Raw genomic sequence first — 18,196 nt, 5'->3', positions numbered from 1 at the left:
GGTGAGTCAAAGAGGATGTGCTTGTAGGAGGCTGAGGTGGAGGCATCCAGGCTGCTGAGAAGAGAAGAACATCAGAGGCAGAGGAAGCAGGAAGAATACCACATGGCCAGGGCAGCAGGCATGGTGTGCTCCAGGGAAGGAAGGAACTAGGCATGGATGGAGACAAGGGAGGCAGATCTGTAAAGGGGCAAAGGAACCACATCAGGGAGAGTCTTGATGAAGAACTTAGATTTTATTCTGTAGGCACTGGAGAGCTCCTGCAGGATTTCACACAGAGGAGAGACTGGGTCAGAGTTTCATTGTAAAAATAGACCCCTCTGGCAGTAAAGTAGATATTGGAGAGGAATAATATAGGTGGCAGGAAGACCAGTTGGGACACCGTTGTACTTTAAAGAGTGGAACGAGCCTGGGGTTTGGAGGCAGAGAGACCTCTATCTATATCACCTTTGTGTAACAGGCTATTTATTAAATGTCTCTAAGCCTCTGTCTTCTCATCTGAAAACAGGGACTCCCGATTCCTCCCTCTTGAATGGATGGTGTTCAGTATTATGTATGATGAGGTGTGTGAAGTGTCTACTACTGTGATTGATCCGTAATCAGTATGTGATGATAGTGGTGAAAATTATTTTTAGTATTATTGTTATTTATTGTCATCAGGTGAGAAATACTGAGGCTCTGAGACATTGGCCGTAAGGGCAGGGAACTGGACACAAGCTCAAGAAATACTTTGGTAATAAAGTTGACACATTTTGGTGACTGATTTCGTGGGGGAGTAAGGGAAGGGCAGGAGTCCTAGGATGACTCTGGGATTTTGGCCTGGGCAACCAGGAGGAAGGATAGTGGGGCTATTATTCATTAGGAGACTTAATGGGGAGGAGGGGGAGGAGGTGGAGGAGGAGGGGCTTGCAGGAACTTGCAGGAAAAGATGATGAGCTCAGTTGTAGACAAACTGAACTTGAGGCATCTTAGGGATGGCCACGAAGACATGTCTAGTGGACAACTGGTTTGTAGGTTGACATTTAGGAGAGAAGTCTTAAGGAAGGCTCAAGGGCCAACTTTTGACAAGAGGTAATGAAGCCATGGTATGGCTCAGTGCCCAAAGAGAGATAGAGCATGGGAGGAGGAATTATGATGCTTATTGAGTGTATGCTGTATGTTCTGAATACTTTCTATGTGTTAATTCTCTCAATAACCATTGCCAGGGAAAACTATTACTGTAACTATTTTATAAATGAATAAATGGAGGCACAAGGGCAGCAAATCATTTGCCAGAGTTCATAGAGTAGTAAGTCATGGACTTGGGATATTAGCCCAAGCAATCAGATCCAGGCCTGTGCTACCTGTCTGTACCAGACTGCCTCAGAGAGTGGGTGGTCTCTGAGGGAGGGGAAGGTGGGAACCTAGTGAAGATGACAGGAAGGGCCTGGGTAGAGAGGCAGGAGGAGATGAGAGATTGGAATGTGGAAGAGGAGAGTATCCAGGAGGGAGGAATCAATAACATCAAATGATGTGGAAATCCACTAAGACAAGAAGTGTAATATCCATGGATTTGGGAATTAGGGAGCTATTGGTGACTTGATGAGGAGACTTTGGAAGATGAGGTGGGTTAAAGAACAAATGTGAAATGAGAAGGTGTTGATACCAAGTATAGGCAATTCTTTCCAGAAGCTTGGCTTTGGAAGTAACGAGAGAGAGGTTTTGGGTGGTAGGGGTGTCTCAGAGCTGGAAAGACCTGTTAGTAAAATAAAGGGAGGGATGGAGTCAGAGTGGGCCCCACAGAAGGGCCGCAAATGCACTGTGCACACTGGGAGAAGTATCTCTATGTTCATTTTTCTTTTTCACACGTATTTTTAATATTTATCCCCATGTTCTGGATGACTTCCATGTTGATGGTTGGAAATCATTCAAGAAGCCCCTGATAGGTGCTTCACATGTTAGGGGGAGTAGAGAAAATTTCTTTCACAATGCCCGGTGTGAAGCATCCTGTGTGGTTAAATCCAGATCATATCAGATCACGTACAATACGTCATCTACTGAATTTGTCTTTGAAATACTCTCTGAGATAGCACAGTGTGCTGGGGCCCCACATCACATATGGGGAATTAGTGTCTGCTCTGGAGACACCAGGTTGGTAAGGACGGTGGATGGCACAAAGCCTGGAGAGGAAAGGACTCACAGCACAGTGTGGGGACAGGGAGGGACACTGGCTTTGAAATGGACATGAGACCTATGATCTGAGTGGAGGGAAAGGAGATTGGGGATGAAAGTAAATTTGCAGGAGACAAAGAGTTGCTTGGATCTGACAGGAAATGGAAGGCACATGATAAAGCGATTGTCACCCTACACTTAGAATGACCCTAGATGATTTGGCTTCTGCCACTGAAGTTCTTAATAATGGAAAATATTGACATTTCCTTATAAATGCTTTGTTACCAGGCTTAAAGGACACAGGTCCAACAGGCTCTGAGAAGATACATTTATCTAGAGCCAAAGACAATCTCTGTGTTTTAATACATAGGTTTCTTTTGTTGTTCAGACCAGAGGTAGATACCACAGAGGGTTAAAAGCTTGACTTAAACAACAAATTCAGCTTTGCCTTAGTTCATGGTGCTGACATTCCGGAGGCTCAAGGCTAGAATTAGGGTTTGGCTGCCAACTTCATAAATTTGCCTTGGTTGAAATGGCATCTTTGCTCTTCTTGGATACATCTCAGAGACATGCACATACCTTCACAGAGAGCCTTTATGGATGGGGCTTCCAGAGAGACATGGTCCAGAATCAGAAAGGTTACACAGGAAATGGCTTTGGGATATTTTTTTTTCCCCCACATGAAGCAGCAACTCAGCTGAATTATTTGCTTGATCTTGAGCTTGGATTTCAGAAAAAGTGAACAGTATGTCTTTCAAGAGTCACATTTCAAACTTGAAGGTTCCCTTGGTACTATTGGAGGTACTACTGGAGTAGGAGTGATCCAGGGAAGGATCATTTCAGCCTAAAACCCCTCCCTATTCTGTCCTACCCAGGTCTCTCACCCTTTGGCTGGGTATGGGTGTGATGGACAGACAGGACACTCTCCCTAGAGACAGGGGGGAGATTCCAAGAATGAGGGTTTGTATACGTGCTCCAAATATCTACAACAGAACCATCAGTGGTGCCTATGCCCTTCTGACCTTCTGGACCATGGGAGTACCTGAAGGGTCTGAGAGGCAATATCTGGTATGTTCAGGAAGTAACAGTTTTGATGCCTTAGGTTCTTTCATTTGTATTTATTAGTCAAATCTTTTTTTTTCATCTATCCACTCATTTGCTCATTCGACAAACTGAACAACTACTGTGTGGCTGGCTCCAGGCTACACGATGGTTATGTGGTGGTGTATCTTAACAGTCTGGTTGCTGCCTTCTTAGAGCTCACAGTTGTTAGGGGACAGACATTAAAGAGATAAAACACAAAGAAATGCATAATTACAAACTCTGGTAAATGCTATGCTGGGAAAGAACAGTGTGCTCTAGGAGGGATAAAGAGAGAAGACAGTTTAACGTGGGGGTGTCTAGTAAGGAAGAGAGATATGAAGATCCATATCTAGGGTCTACGATGTCCCATTTATTGGTGGCATATCACTTCTAAGGAAGGAGTGTCTTTGGATAGGGCTGAGGGGGGCAATTCTAGAAGGCTTCATAAAAGAAGGAATAGTGAAGAACAGATAGAAGTATTCTATATGGAAAGGGAATAGAGGTGTTCTGGAGGAAGGGGGCCTGGTGTGCTTGGAGGACACTCATTCAGTGAGGATGGAGATTAGGTTGCAGGTAGGGGAGTAGCAAGAGGTGAGCCAGGAAATAAGCAAGAGCCAACTCACACAGCACTGACTTTCTCTTGGAGGCCAGTCAAAGGAGGGACTGGTGAGTTATTGGGGGGCGTGTACTACTAGGACAAGTTATCAAGAGTCCAGAAAAATTTTTCTGTGAAGGACCAGAGAGTAAATATTTTAAGCTTTGCAGGTCTTACAGTCTCTGCTACAACTACTCTGCTCTGCGACTACAGTGGGAAAGCAGCCATAGGGCATAAATGAATGAGCATGGCTCTGTTCCAATAAAACTTTATGTACAAAGCAGGCAATGGGCTGGATTTGCTTGTGACTGTAGTTAACCAGTCCCTGCTCTGGAATAACAATTCTGGTGGCTCACTGGAGGTTCGACTGGAGGACTGGGAGAGAATGGAGGCAGGGAGGCCAGTTAAGAGCCATCGCTTTAATTCAGGGGAACTAAATAGAAGATCATAGGGAGAAATGGTTTGTGACACACTCTGAGGTGAAAGTGACAGGACTACCTGACCAGTTTGATGGGAACATGTCTTGTTGTGTCTTCAATGCTCAGTGGACCAATTCTTCCAGTGAAAAAAATATATAAAAGTTCAGACATTCTGTATGTGTGACTCAGAACCACACACATATCCTGGGAGGTCACCTGCTGGTCACAAGACACCATGCTGGGTGCATTACTTAGATTGCTCCATTGTTAAGCACAATTCTTAAGAATATCAAGTTGTATTTCCAAACTGAACTGTAGAAATACTAAGTCATTGGCCCACAATCACATAGCTGGTACATCATGGAGCTGACATTGAACCTGGGTCTAGTGTCAAAGCCTGTGCCATTCCTAAATGTAATCTCCTGTCCTTGCAGGGCATGAAGTCCCTCTCCCTAAGTCTCCCAGCTCCCTTCTCTCCTTTCTTTCTGTCCCTGTGAAGACCCATTCCACCCTTTAAGGTTATCAATTAGCCTCCGGCACAGCAAGGACTGGACGTGTGTTTTAACTGTGGAAAATACCAGGTGTGAGCTTACTCTTCTGTGCTGGACAGAGGACGTGCAGCAAAACTCAGACCCAGACTTACTGTTCTAACCTGGTGATCTGTGCATGTTATAATATGGAGAAGACAGTGTGAGGGGCGCCTGGGTGGCGCAGTCGGTTAAGCGTACGACTTCAGCCAGGTCACGATCTCGCGGTCCGTGAGTTCGAGCCCCGCGTCAGGCTCTGGGCTGATGGCTCAGAGCCTGGAGCCTGCTTCCATTCTGTGTCTCCCCCTCTCTCTGCCCCTCCCCCGTTCATGCTCTGTCTCTCTCTGTCTCAAAAATAAATAAAAAAAACGTTAAAAAAAAAAAATTAAAAAAAAAAAAAAAAAAAAAGAAGACAGTGTGGCATTAGGTTACAGATTAGGAAATCCCTGAATGCAAGTGCTGAGATTAGAATATTGTCTGATTCACTGCCTGATTTAGATACCCAGGAGATGTTTGTCAGATTGAGGTAATAGTGTCAGATGGAGATAATGGTATCAGATGAGGGAAAATTTGTAGGTTTAAACTCTAGAGGCCAAGGTTAGCCCCTGAAAGGACAAACCTGACCAGGTTGTGGTCAAGGAAATCAATTCAGTTACCATCTCCATTGGGTTGTCTAGAAACCCCACTGATCATTAATTTAGTATCTGTCCAGATTCAGCTAGAGACAGTCTGCACTGAATATTTTAAACAGGGCTTTAGAGACTGAGAAATATCCAAGAACAACTGAATTATGTCATGGATACAGCAGTCCTTTTAGTGAGACCTAGTGAGCAGAACTGGGTCACATGGTAAATGGAATGGCAAAGAGACCGCCATGGTTGGCGTGGATCAGTCGCATGACCCGTCACGCCTTGGCCCCTGGCAGATGGACACAACAAAAGGGCTCCTGCAGCAAGCAGGAAGGGGAAATGCCTTTTGGGGAGATAAACACAGGTGTCTGCCACAGCTGTTGATCTGCTTCTGACCACCAGCCTTCTCGCTCGCTAGGACTGCTATAACCAAGTACTACAAACCGAATGGATTAGAACAACTGATAATTACAGGTAACAACAGATAATAAATTCGTGAGACAAATTTATTGTCTCACAGTTCTGGATGCTAGAAAAAGTATCAGTAGGGCAAGGCTCCCTCTGAAGACACTAGAGAAGCATCCGATCCAGATTTCTCCCCGGCTTCTAGTAGCCAGGTAGCTTCCTGTAGCATTTTTATCTTCTCCCTGTGTCTTTACATCATCTTCCCTGTGTGTGTGTCTGTGCCCAAATTTCCCCTTTTTATGAGGACACCAGCCACAATGGATGAGGGTCCATGCTAATGGCCTCATCTTTACTTGGTCAAACCTGCAAAGATCCTATTTCCTAATAAGGTCATATTCTGAGGTACGGAGGTTAAGACTTCACCATATGTTTGTTTGTTTGTTTGTTTGTTTGTTTGTTTGCTTGTTTGTTTGAGGGACGCAGTTCAGCTCATAACACAGCCCAGGAGTTCAGACTGCTTCCCGACGCCAAGGTGACTGAGTGGTATCTACTCTAAGTAAGGTATCTCCACCGATGGTCATCTTTCTGTTCACTTCCTCGATGTGCTGCTGGGGACATGTGGATTCTGTCTCTAGTGGCTCCTGATTTGTCATATTTCAGATGGTTTCCCTTCCTGACTTCTCAGCCTCTGCCCTGGCCAGTACTCTCTAAGCCATGCTCGAGTGCATTTGTCCTCTTAAACTGTCCTTCCCTACTTGGCACTTTGCTCACTCATTTACCAGTTTGTAAAATGTAAGTGTTGAGTTCCTGTTGCATTCCGGCCACTACACTAAGTTCTGAGGATGTAAAGATGAAAAAGGTGACAAAGACAGTTCCTGCTCTCAGGGAGTTTTCGTGGGAGACCACACAAGCAAATGGAGTGAAACAATTGCATAGGGAAGTGTGCATGCAGCTTATGAATACTGTGTTGTCCCCAGCTTAGTGTCCTCTTTGGCTCCCTAGTGCCGACAGGGGAGAGTCCAAGCTCCCTAGCAGAGTATGTCAGGTCCCTTCAACAGCATCATCTCTTGCTGTTCCTTTCCTTTCACTTTGTGCTTCATTCCTTTTGACCCACCTGCTATTCCCCAACTATACAGATTTCCATATCAAATCTTGTCTTTCTACATGAGTACTGTCTCTGTTGGAATGTGCTCCTCCTGCCCCATCCTCAGCTATTACCCACTTGATTGCAATTCCCATTTCTTTTTGGAGACTCACTTCTCTGTCCCCCCATCCTCTCTTTCTCCCTGTGCTCCCCTTTGGGAATAATACCTGCCTCCTCCAGAGAGACACTGCCTGGAGCTTGTTTATCTCTGTAACCCCAGCCTCTAGTATCCTGCTTGTGTTAATAGGTGCTTAGTCAATAAATGAGTGAGTGAATGAATACATGAATGATTCCTAGTCTGTGCTTTGCTCCTACTCACTTCAAGCTGCACTTTCCTTTGGACTTCTTCCCTCTAAATCATTTGACCATTACTTTTCTTCTACCACAAGCCCAGAGACCTCACGGCTCCTGATATTCTCTCCATTACGCTGACACCACTGTTATGCTGGCCCTGGTGGTCAGTGGCCACATGTGACTACCCATTCACTGCCATCTCTCTGGGGTGCCCTGCCTCACACGAAGAAAGGCCTGCTTCCTTGCCTGTAGGAACCTGGTTCTCCTAGGACAAGCAAAACTGCCTCCGTGGCCTTCTCTGTGTTTCTGTTTCCAAAGCTTCTCCCTTTCCCAATTTTAGGAGCAACAGACTGCCATTTCTGCTACACTGATAATTCAACAATTATCTTTTTGAGCCCCAAGTTTGTACATAGGGCTCTGCTGAAGCACATCAACTGTCATCTGATTTCTGCCCTTCTAATCAAGAAGATCTGTTCTTTAATCCCTTCCTGCTAAATATATTGGGTTTCTTCTATGTATTGAATGATCTAGTGATTCAAAAAATTTTTTAGCATTAAAACTCTTTAAGGGATGGGGCGCCTGGGTGGCGCAGTCGGCTAAGCGTCCGACTTCAGCCAGGTCACGATCTCGCGGTCCGTGAGTTCGAGCCCCGCGTCGGGCTCTGGGCTGATGGCTCGGAGCCTGGAGCCTGTTTCCGATTCTGTGTCTCCCTCTCTCTCTGCCCCTCCCCCATTCATGCTCTGTCTCTCTCTGTCCCAAAAATAAATAAACGTTGAAAAAAAAAAAAAATTTAAAAAAAAAAAAAACAAAAAAACAAAAAACTCTTTAAGGGATGGGTGCCTGTCTGGCTGAGTCAGCCTGATTTTGGCTTAGGTCATGATCTCACAGTTCATGGGATCAAGCCCCGAGTCAGGCTCCACACTGACAGGCTCCACGTTGACATGCTCTCGCTCTCAAAATAAATAAAAATTAAAATAAACTCTTTAAGTTAAATCCTATATGGCATATCAATGAGTAAAATGGAAAAAAAAAGCCCAATATTTTGTTGCATGTTATTTTCTGTGATAACTCTAGCTTATAACATACAGTGAATAATGGAAACAATGACATTGTCATGAAGAACATGAAAATTTGAAATGGAGGGTCTGGAATGACGGGTACAGCCTCCAGACACCCTCACTATTAATGTGTCCCTGATGTTTTATATTAGCACCATGGCCTTGTGAAAATTATGACTGCCAGCCATTGGTAGTGATAACACTTTTAAGCAGGATCCCTTGTAGATTCAGGTTATTCTGTTTAAAACAAGCCAGAACTTTGAAAGAGGAATACAGGAAAAATTGCTTATAATGTTGACTCACTAACCCTATGTGAAAACTGTTTGCATTCCTTAATTACAAAGGATCTGATTGAAAGGAATAGATGAACAGGTTCTTCAAACTATTTATATCTTTGTTTGGCAGAAAACACTTGCTCAAAACATAGTGTATCATTATGAAACGTTAATTACGTTATTAAAATTATTTTCAGAAACTCCAATGCCTGTTTCTCTCTAGTAATCACTTAAAACCTTTAACACAGCAAAAGGAAGGAAGGAAGGAAGGAAGGAAGGAAGGAAGGAAGGAAGGAAGGGGGGGAGAGGAGGGGAGGGGAGGGAAGGGGAGGGGAGGGAAGGGAAGGGAAAAGTTAATTTAATTTGGCAGGTGGAGTCCAAACTTCAGTTGTCATTTTCACTTCATCAGTTATAGGAGGGGATGGTAACAGCATGGCCCTGCATTGCTGAGTTGGTATTTTAAGAGCCTGCCGAGAACTCTAAAAATAATTTTTTAAATGTGTATTTGTTTTTTGTTTTTTTGTTTTGTTTTGTTTTGTTTTGAGAGAGAGAGAGACAGAGTGCAAGCAGGGGAGGGGCAGAGAGAGAGGGAGACACAGAATCTGAAGCAGGCCCCAGGCTCTGAGCTGTCAGCACAGAGCCCGACGTGGGGCTCGAACTCATGAACCGCGAGATCATCACTTGAGCCGAAGTCGGATGCTCCACTGACTGAGCCACCCAGGTGCCCCCCCAAAAGCTTGCCGAGCACTCTGAGGCTAAAACAAGCACTAAAGCTGCCAGTGATACATGGTGCAGCATGTTGTGTGGTCACTCCTTGCTGTACCGTTCACTCTTAGATCTTTATATGAGCAAGCACTCCATGGTTCCCCTGAGGGTTGCCTGGCATTTAACTGAGCATGGCCCACGTGAGCCAGGGTGGCAGTATCTACACATCCGATTTTGCAGCATGAGGAGACTTGCTGCGGTCTGAATTGTTAAAAGACATTTTTTGGAACTGCAGCTTTCCTAATTAATTACATGTGTTCAAACATATGCACGGTTTTGGCAGGAGAACCTTTATTCCGAAGTGAGCATGAGTGTGTTGACCTGTAGCTCATGGGGTCTGCGATTGTTCACGCTTGGCCTATCACACATGTGACTGTATCTGCTTCTGGTTTGAAAAACATTTTTAAAAATGTAATTTGATTCAAACATTTGTAGAACCTTCGAAACATGTAGGTTGGGCTCCAGTGTATCAGAGTAAGGTGTAAGACAGCTGTGGTTTCAGGGAAGCTGCCGGAGCTGGCTTGGGAGGGCCTCCCTGTTGGAATCAGAGAGACGTCTGCCCCGCTCGGGAATGTTCACCTTCCAGATGCTCAAGCCTTGTGTTGACTTGAACTGCAGTGGCACAGAGCAGGTCCTGTGTGGCTGTGGGACTAGCTGCCCCTGGCAAATAGCCATCAGGAAGGGCTCAGGTGGAAGCTGCCTGCCTCCAAGGACTGACGTGGTTCCTGCCAAGGAAGGCTGGCACACCCCCTACCTAGACTTTCTCATTCCTTCATCTCCCCGAGGGACTAAACTGGCCTTGCAGACTCCCTGAACTCAGGGATTTTGCTCCACCCTTCTGATCTATCCTCTGATGTTAACTGTAGTGAACGGAGAAGTCACCTTGGGACCAGGAGGCCCACACAAAAAAGAATCAGATGACTAGGAACGTGCCTTGTTCCCATTTGCATGTTCCTCGGTGGGGCGTTATTTCTGAGTTCCCCACATTTGCAGATGCCTCAGATAGCCTGGACTTGGGGGAAGTGCCTCTGGTGGTGGACCAAAGCCTCTGTGTGAGGAATACTGGTTAGGAATAACATGGCAAGTGGATCGCCTTTTTTAATGATGGTCTTGATTAAGGACCCACAAGTCTGCCCACATGTCCAGCCCTACTGCAATTTTTTTTTTTTTTTTTTAATGTTTACTTATTTTGGAGAGAGAGAGACAGACAGGCAGACAAACAGACAGACAGTGTGAGTGGGGGAGGGACAGAGAAAGAGGGAGTCACAGAATCTGAAGCAGACTCCAGGCTCTGAGCTGTCAGCACAGAGCCTGACACGGGGCTCAAACTCATGAACTGTGAGATCGTGACCGGAGCTGAAGTCAGAGGCTTAACCAGCTGTGCCACCCAGGTGCCCCTTACTTGCAGTTCTAAAGAGAAAGCCACACAGGATTCGGTCAGAGATTCAAGACATGTCGGTATGGCTGACTAACGGGGCTGGAATTCTTTTCAGGCCCAGTGTGGTAGGAATGTTGTGATTCTGTCTGACCACTTCCTGCCAGTCCACATGACAGTTTCTTCTTTCTGCAACTGACACTGGCAGGCTGGTTCCCTCTAGAGTCCAGCCATGGACCTTTTCCTCTACATTTGGTATGCTTCGTCAGGGCACATACCAACTGATGACTCCCAAGTACCTGCAGTTATCACTCCAGGATCACAGCATGACTCCAGTCTTGCTTTCTTCCTTTCCAGTGGTATTCCCCCACACTTCTTTACATTTATTACAAACTGGACAGACTTTATGTTCCAGGGTTTTCCTATACTTCCTCCATGAAGGAGAATATGATGGAAGGCCCCTCTTTTCAAACAGCTTATAGCCTAGTGCAAAATATTTTTTAAAAAGCACACGCTCTTACTATATGCAGAAGATTGGCACACAGGGTTATAGAAATCTATCCAAAAGGGAGAACAATTATGTATGCAGGGGAAGATCAAAGAATGTTCTTGCAGGAGGTGATGTGATATGGATCCTGAAGGATGGGTAGGACTCAGAAATGCAATAATGTAGAGAAGTACATTTAGCAGAGTAAAACCCAGAGGTGGAACTGGTTGGGAAGTATACAAAGAAGAGAGTGATTCTATTTGCTTGACATTGGGCTGTTATTGGAAAGATTTTTACTGTGTAGGAGATGATTTTAGGACAGAGGAGTGGCATTATTAGAAGTTTCCTAGTGCTCAGCCTGGCTCCTGTGTATGATGGTGGTGGGGGGGGGGAGTGTTGGGTGGGAGGCTTTTTTGAGTTAGGCAAGTGGCCGAGAGCACGGAGAGTCAGAAAGGATAGGAGGTAGAATTTTCAGGGCAAGGGAGAGGAAGGGCTCATGATAACCCCCAAGTTTGAACCCGAGTGATTGGGAGGTTCAGGATATTATGAACACTGCACAGAAAAGAGGAAACGGGTGGGCAAGGAATGAATTCAGGACACAATGGGCTGGAGAGATATCTGGCAAATCCAAGTGGAGACTCCCATTCCCCCTTGTCCAACCTCAGTGTTTTGGACTCCTCTGTCAGGTCACTCCTCTCAGCTACGACCAGCCTGGCTTTGCACCTTATCTGACTTGAGGCACTAAATACTGACCCCCTGATGGGCTGACCTAGGGCTGATGATGAGAACCTTGTTGTTCATCTCCAAACCCTCACAGGACCAGCCTTTGCTCATCCATCTCCTTTGCAAATTTGTGTTCTCTTTCTTATTTCTCACTCATCTAGGCCTTCCTGGGCCAGAAGCCCCTGTCTCCAGGCTGGTGGCAGGGCCCTGGAGGCTGCCTTCCTGGGTTTTTTTTTTCCCACCAGCTTAGGGGACACCTTGTGGCTTCTGGCCGGTGCCTATTTTTAAGGCCCACAGGACTGGCTCCACTTTGCTCTCTGCAAAGTCCAGTCCTCAGGGCACATATGGTCCTTAGGGATGGGTACAGGCCCTCTCTCGGCTCCCAAGTGCTACTTCAAGTGCAACACCATACCTCCCCAAGTGACTTCCAGGAAATGAGAGGTGTCCAGCAGGTGCACAGCAAAGCACACTCTGCACCCTGCATCCACCTGGGACCTTTGATGAAAGCATCTTGCATCCTGCCTCCCTCTGTCCCGCCCTGGTTATCCTCCCACACCTGGACACCTGACCTTCATGCTACATGGAGGTCTCTGCGCTGCTGGTGCTGATGTTTCCTGTCTTGGCCATTTCTGCTGCTGGTTGCACCTGGGTGCTGGCAGTGCTGTAATCCTGTTCCATGGAAGCTTCCTTTGTGTTTGTGGTTTGGGGCCTGCAGAAATAAACCGAAACTGGGGAGGGTGCTGGGAGCATCCAGAGCCTCTGTGACTGATTTAGTCAAGCATCTTCAGTCACTTTCTTCTCATTCTGAAGACTTCACATAATTAAAACCATCCCTGGCCAACACTAAATAAATTTTGCACATGCTGCTTGAATTACTGTGCAGTCTTACCCCAGTGTGGCTTTCTACGAGATTAATATTTCACTGAAACTATTCCTCTGGGTAGGCAGAAGCCAGCAGCTGTGGAAATTCAACATTTGCTTTATACAATGAAACTCTAGGACAGGGCTGCTTTTCACATTTCTCAGATATGTAGCCCATTTGGAAAAAAAAAAAAAAAAAAAAAAGCACTCTTGGCAGAGTCCATGTGGCATGAGCCAGATATCCCAGCTTGTGTTACTATATATTTAGATATAAAGTGATGAGAAAATGTGCTTCTAAATGCTTATCACATAACACCGGCGCATAAAAGTTGGAATTACTATTTATTGAGCACCTACTATGTGCCAGGCATTTACATACTCTGTATCCTCACAAACACCCAGAAGCGCACCAGACTGGGCCTATTTGCCTTCTGATCCCTGTTCTATCTTGGACAGCAGGAGCCAACCTGCAGGCTGCCTTGCTCAGCCTCAAGGGTGCTCTGGTTTCCTGCTGGGTTTGGCCCATGGAGGCACCACTGGGACGTTAGAGGGTAGAGGAAAGGAGGAAGCCAGTGTTTTCTCCCTCCGTCTCTTCCTCAAGCATCTCCTCTAGTAGTGGCCACATCTCTGTGATTCCAGATTCTTCCTGGTGACCCGGCTCTTGGGCAACACTGCGTCCTCCCTTTGTCCCTTCAACTGTCTGCTGTCCAATTTTGCTACTCTCTCGATTGCCTCATGGTCCCACCCCATACAACCTTACTCCAACTAATTTCATCTTTTAAAACTCATGTCAATTTGAGGGGTGCCTGGGTGGCTTAGTTGATCAAGTGTCCAACTCTTGATTTCAGCTTAGGTCATGATCTCACAGTTCATGAGTTCAAGCCCCACATCGGGCTCCTTGCTGATAGTGAGGAGCCTGCTTAGGATTCTCTCTCTTCTTCTCTCTCTGCCCTTCCACTGCTCTCTGTCTCAAAATAAATAAGCTTTAAAAGTCATGTCAATTTCAGAAGTACTTTAACCCTCAAATTTGTCATTTCTTATGTGAGGCTTCACATTTCAGCCTCTCTTTCACCTTCCACCTGCATTTCTATCTTTATCATTGTAATCAGTTCCCTGCATTAAATTCTTTCTGTTGAAAATACTTAAAACAGTTTCTGTTTCTCTGCTTCCATGCTGACTGATGGGTTGAGATAGGAATCAGACTCATTTTAATGATAAGGTCAACTAACTTGTCTCAGTCTTAAAGATAGGGGATGGTGGAGCTGAGGTTTAAATTCAGGCCTGATCCTGAAGCTTATGAGGTTTTCCCTACATTAGCCTGTGTTCTGTTCATTGGTGCTGCATGAACCAAGTCTAATTTCTTCTGCATAATCCCTTCATATTCTAGAAGAAGGAAACTCTCACCACCTCATTCTCCAAGATTTCCCCAGATGAAATTCTCTTCCCTTCAACTGTTGCTTATAAGAAAGAATTTTTAATTTCCCCTGATATCTTGGTTGAGTCTTTTGGATTCATGCTTTTTAAACTTTAATGTGAAAATTATGATTCAGGATGACTCTGGAGACGGTTTCAGATTTACATGCAATTGTAAGAAATAATACAGGGAGCCTATGTTCCATTGAACCAGTTTCCCTAATGATAAAAATTTGCAAGACTGTAGTACAATGACCACAGCCAGGATGTTGTCACTGATACAGTCAAGATGCAGAACATTCCCATCATCACAAGCCTCCCCCTGTTTCTCTCTTATAGCTGTGCTCACCACCCTTCTGACCCCACCCCCTCCTTAGCCCCTGAAACCACTAATTCGTTCCCCATTTCTATAATCTGACACTACAAGAATCTTATATAAGTGAAACCATACAATATGCAACCTTCTGAAATTGAATTTTTTCACTCAGCATAATTTTTTGAAGATTCATCCAGGTTGTTGCATGAGTTAAGATTTTGTTTTGTTTTGTTTTGTTTTTCTGAGTAGTATCCTATGTCATGGATGTACCTCATTTTGTTTAAATATTCACTCATTGTAGGAAATTTGGGTTGTTTCCAGTTTGGAGCTATTACAAATACAGCTGCTATAAATACCTATGTGGATTTTGTGTGAACCTAAGTCTTCATGTCTCTGAGATAAATGCCAAGGAGCAATGCAGTTGCTGGTTGTATGTTTGTATGTTTTTTTTAAGAAACTGCCAAATTGTTTTCCATAGTGGCTGTTTAATTTTACATTTCCATGAACAATGTATGAGTGATCCATTTTTCTACATCCTTATCAACATTTGATGTTGTCACTATTTTTGAAGATTCTTTATATATTCTACATACTATTCCTTTCGGCAGATAAATAATTTGCAAATCCCCCCCCACCCCCAACCCTATAGTTTGTCTTTTCATCCTCTTTAACACAGAGGAAATATGTTTAATTTTGATGGTGTCCAAGTTATCAATTTTCCCTGTTTTGGAATGTAATTTTGGTGTCAAGCCTAAGAATTCTCTGCCTCATCCTTGATTCCAGTGGTGAAAGAAGTAGGAAGATATAAGGTTCTGGTTCTGGTTGGAGAGGGGGATTTCTGAGTGTGAGTCAGTCACCCATAGTCACTATGGGAGGGCCTAGGAACAAAGAGCAGAATGAAGACATGGTCCCTGCTCTTAAGGAGCTCGCAGCCCAGATTTCAGAGGTGGCGCCTTTCCAGATGTGTCCCTGGAAATGGTTTGCTGCAGTGGGTTGGAGGGGAAGTTTGATGGAGCAAAGGAAGCCAAGTGGCTGGTAGGCTAGCATGTTGGATGTGTCACGGTGTTTATCAGTCCTGCAGAGAAAAGCAGGTTTCTCTCTGTGCAATAATTTCTCTGGGACCATGTGTATCCTCTTCCCATCCTGTGGTGTAGGAGCTCTTTTTCCATTCAAGCTTTTGCATCTCAGACTCCATGTGGCCAAGTTGGCGTCAGCTCTTGCGTGGTTTTCACTAGTGTAGAGGGGAGGGTGAGTGGGCATCAAAGACCTGCTTCCACCCTTTGGTGCCTGAGTCTCTAAAGAGCTATCAGTTCTGTGCTTCAAGTTTCCTTTTTGTTCTTGCCCTTAATTTCTTCACGAGGCAAATGGAGATAGGAAGGTGCCACAAATTCTCTGTGAGGCTGAGGCAGCTGGGATAAGTATCTATGAGACATAAATAAACCAGCAGAAGTCACATGCGGCAGGAGTCGGCAGGAAGTGGTGCGGACAACCGAATGGGTGGGTATGGTGTGTAGGCGTGGAGCAGAGGGACTCCGGGATGGACTCCAGTCCTTCTGCACACTTTTCAGTGAAGCTGGCAACATAAAGAAGCTGTGTGGGATTCAGTTGTTTCAGGGACTCCCGCTGGCCTCCCTAGCTGGGCTGAACATAGCTTGAGGCCTTGAGACTTCTGGCTGTGCGAAATCACACATCAGCATTTCCAGGTTTTTTGTGCCTACATAGAGCTGCATGAGGCTTCATTTCATGGCCCATCTGGGCACTGCTATCTGGGAACCGAATTTCCTCCCTTCCTGTTCCAGGGAGATGCTGGCCTGAAAATTTCAGTGGTGAGGGGGCACGTGGACACATCCCATTCTGGCTGTTTTGTGGGCTTTGGCTGACTGGAGGAAAGAGGAAGCAAGCATCTCTGATCTTTTACCCCTTGCTTCCCTTTCTATGAACTTGGGAGTTTAGCTTCTTTGGCTGTCTGGTTCAAATTCCACATTAAAGTCTGGCAGTGGGCTTTATCCTCTCCAGAGATGCTATTCCATCTTTTCAGAGGTCCAGGTAAACATCATCTGGGCTTCTCTGTGAGGTGCGTGACGACACTAGGTCTAAGGCATGATGTGGTCTCCTGAGCATGTGATGGCTTTCTGATGTTTTCTGTGCCATTTCTCTTTTCTTTCAGAACTTGAGAAGCCAACTGAGGCCAACCAAGTTTCAGAACCTTTACTGCCTCACACCAGCGTCAGCAGGGATGAACTGTTTTTGCCAGATAATCCTCTGTTCCTGACAGCACATCTCTCCCCAGGTAGCTAAGGGGATAACGAGTTTTTACTACCCTCTGCACACTATGTAATAAGATAGTAACCTGCATGGGGGCTAACACACCAGAGCCTACTCATTGCTGCTACTAAAGTATAAGATGAAACGTATCATCACCTGGCACATTCCATTTTATACATTCAGTGATTACACTCAATATAAATGAGTGGACTCAAGGTTCCAGAGAATATGATTTTGTACCACTGGAAATGAGGTTGCCTCTAGAATGGAAGCCAGTGAAAATAGCATATGATACATATAATTAGCCATTCAGTCTACGAGATGGTGCTCATAGACAGGCTGTCATCTTCATCAAGAGATTAGCATGTGTTTAGGGAGACAAAATTATGAGATGTAAGTGATGGGCAGAAGCTGTGGTTTTTCAATTGTGTTGCAGTTAGTCGGTAATCAGGAGAAGGAGCTTTGGGTCAGGGATGAAACAAAGCTGTCAGAGAGTAAGAATTGTAAGAACTGGTGGGTTCTGCCCAAAGAGAAGGTGCTGTGATTCTGGTTGACTGGTCCTGGAGTGTCCTCTCTACACATGATTTTCCCCAGAATAGTGTGGGATTAATCTGATGGGTTATCACCAGGAGAAAGCCTTGTCTTTGAAAATATGCAGCTCCTTGGTTGCAGTTTTGCCCTTGCCATGATAATCACCAGGATCTACTTGTCTAGAAGAGGATCTGATTTAGCTCTTGTGCCAGTTGACTCTCCAGTTACGAATTAATAAACTGCTATTGGTTGATGTGTTCCCTTGAGGGCTTGGTTAATGTGAGCTATTCTTCAAGAACCCATTCACTTCTGGTCACTATGAATATTGAGTTGTTGGCCCAGACCTTGCACTCATGTCCTGATCAAGGCCTGCCAAGCAACCCCTCTCTCTGACACCTTCCTGACGGTACTGGTGATGAGCACGAGGTTCACAAACACTGAGAGTCACTTAGACTGCTCAATGAAGGAATGATGTTTATTTCAGAACAGGGTTTCTCAAACTTGATACATTCCCATTTTGAGCCATTTAGTTCTTTGTTGTGGGGAACTATCCTGTGCATTGTAGGATGTTTAGCATATCCTTCCCTCCTACCTACCAGATGCCAGTATCAACCTCCCACTGCAATTGTGACAACCAAAAATGTTTCCACATATTGCCAAATTTCCACATATTGCATTTGTCCTGGGGGGCAAACTACCCAAAGTTGAGAATCATTGATTCTAGGAGCTAACCAGTGGTAAGGGACTTCCTTGAGGAACAGACCACAAATTGTACTTGGGGGTGGATGAATGCTTCATGCCCCTTACCTTCATATTGGTAGGTGTATCGATCAGGGTTCCCCAGAGAAACAGAACCAGTAGGGTATATATATCCTATTCATAG

At 45.1% G+C, this 18,196-nt stretch overlaps 1 protein-coding gene across 1 annotated transcript in view; it reads left to right on the top strand.

Annotated features, from left to right (window-relative positions):
* Positions 1-18,196, top strand: part of EVA1A (eva-1 homolog A, regulator of programmed cell death) — a 79,281-nt gene that overhangs the window by 39,673 nt on the left and 21,412 nt on the right. Inside the window, exon 7 of the mRNA XM_030311799.1 lies at positions 16,685-16,807. Coding sequence (XP_030167659.1) covers positions 16,685-16,807 — 123 coding nt within the window. The remainder of the gene's footprint in view (positions 1-16,684; positions 16,808-18,196) is intronic.

The sequence above is a fragment of the Lynx canadensis genome, chromosome A3 (genome assembly GCF_007474595.2).
Source record: "Lynx canadensis isolate LIC74 chromosome A3, mLynCan4.pri.v2, whole genome shotgun sequence".
NCBI classification, from domain to species: Eukaryota; Metazoa; Chordata; class Mammalia; order Carnivora; family Felidae; genus Lynx; species Lynx canadensis.
Note: the sequence above shows the minus strand (reverse complement) of the source record. Positions and strands in the feature narration are given on the sequence as shown.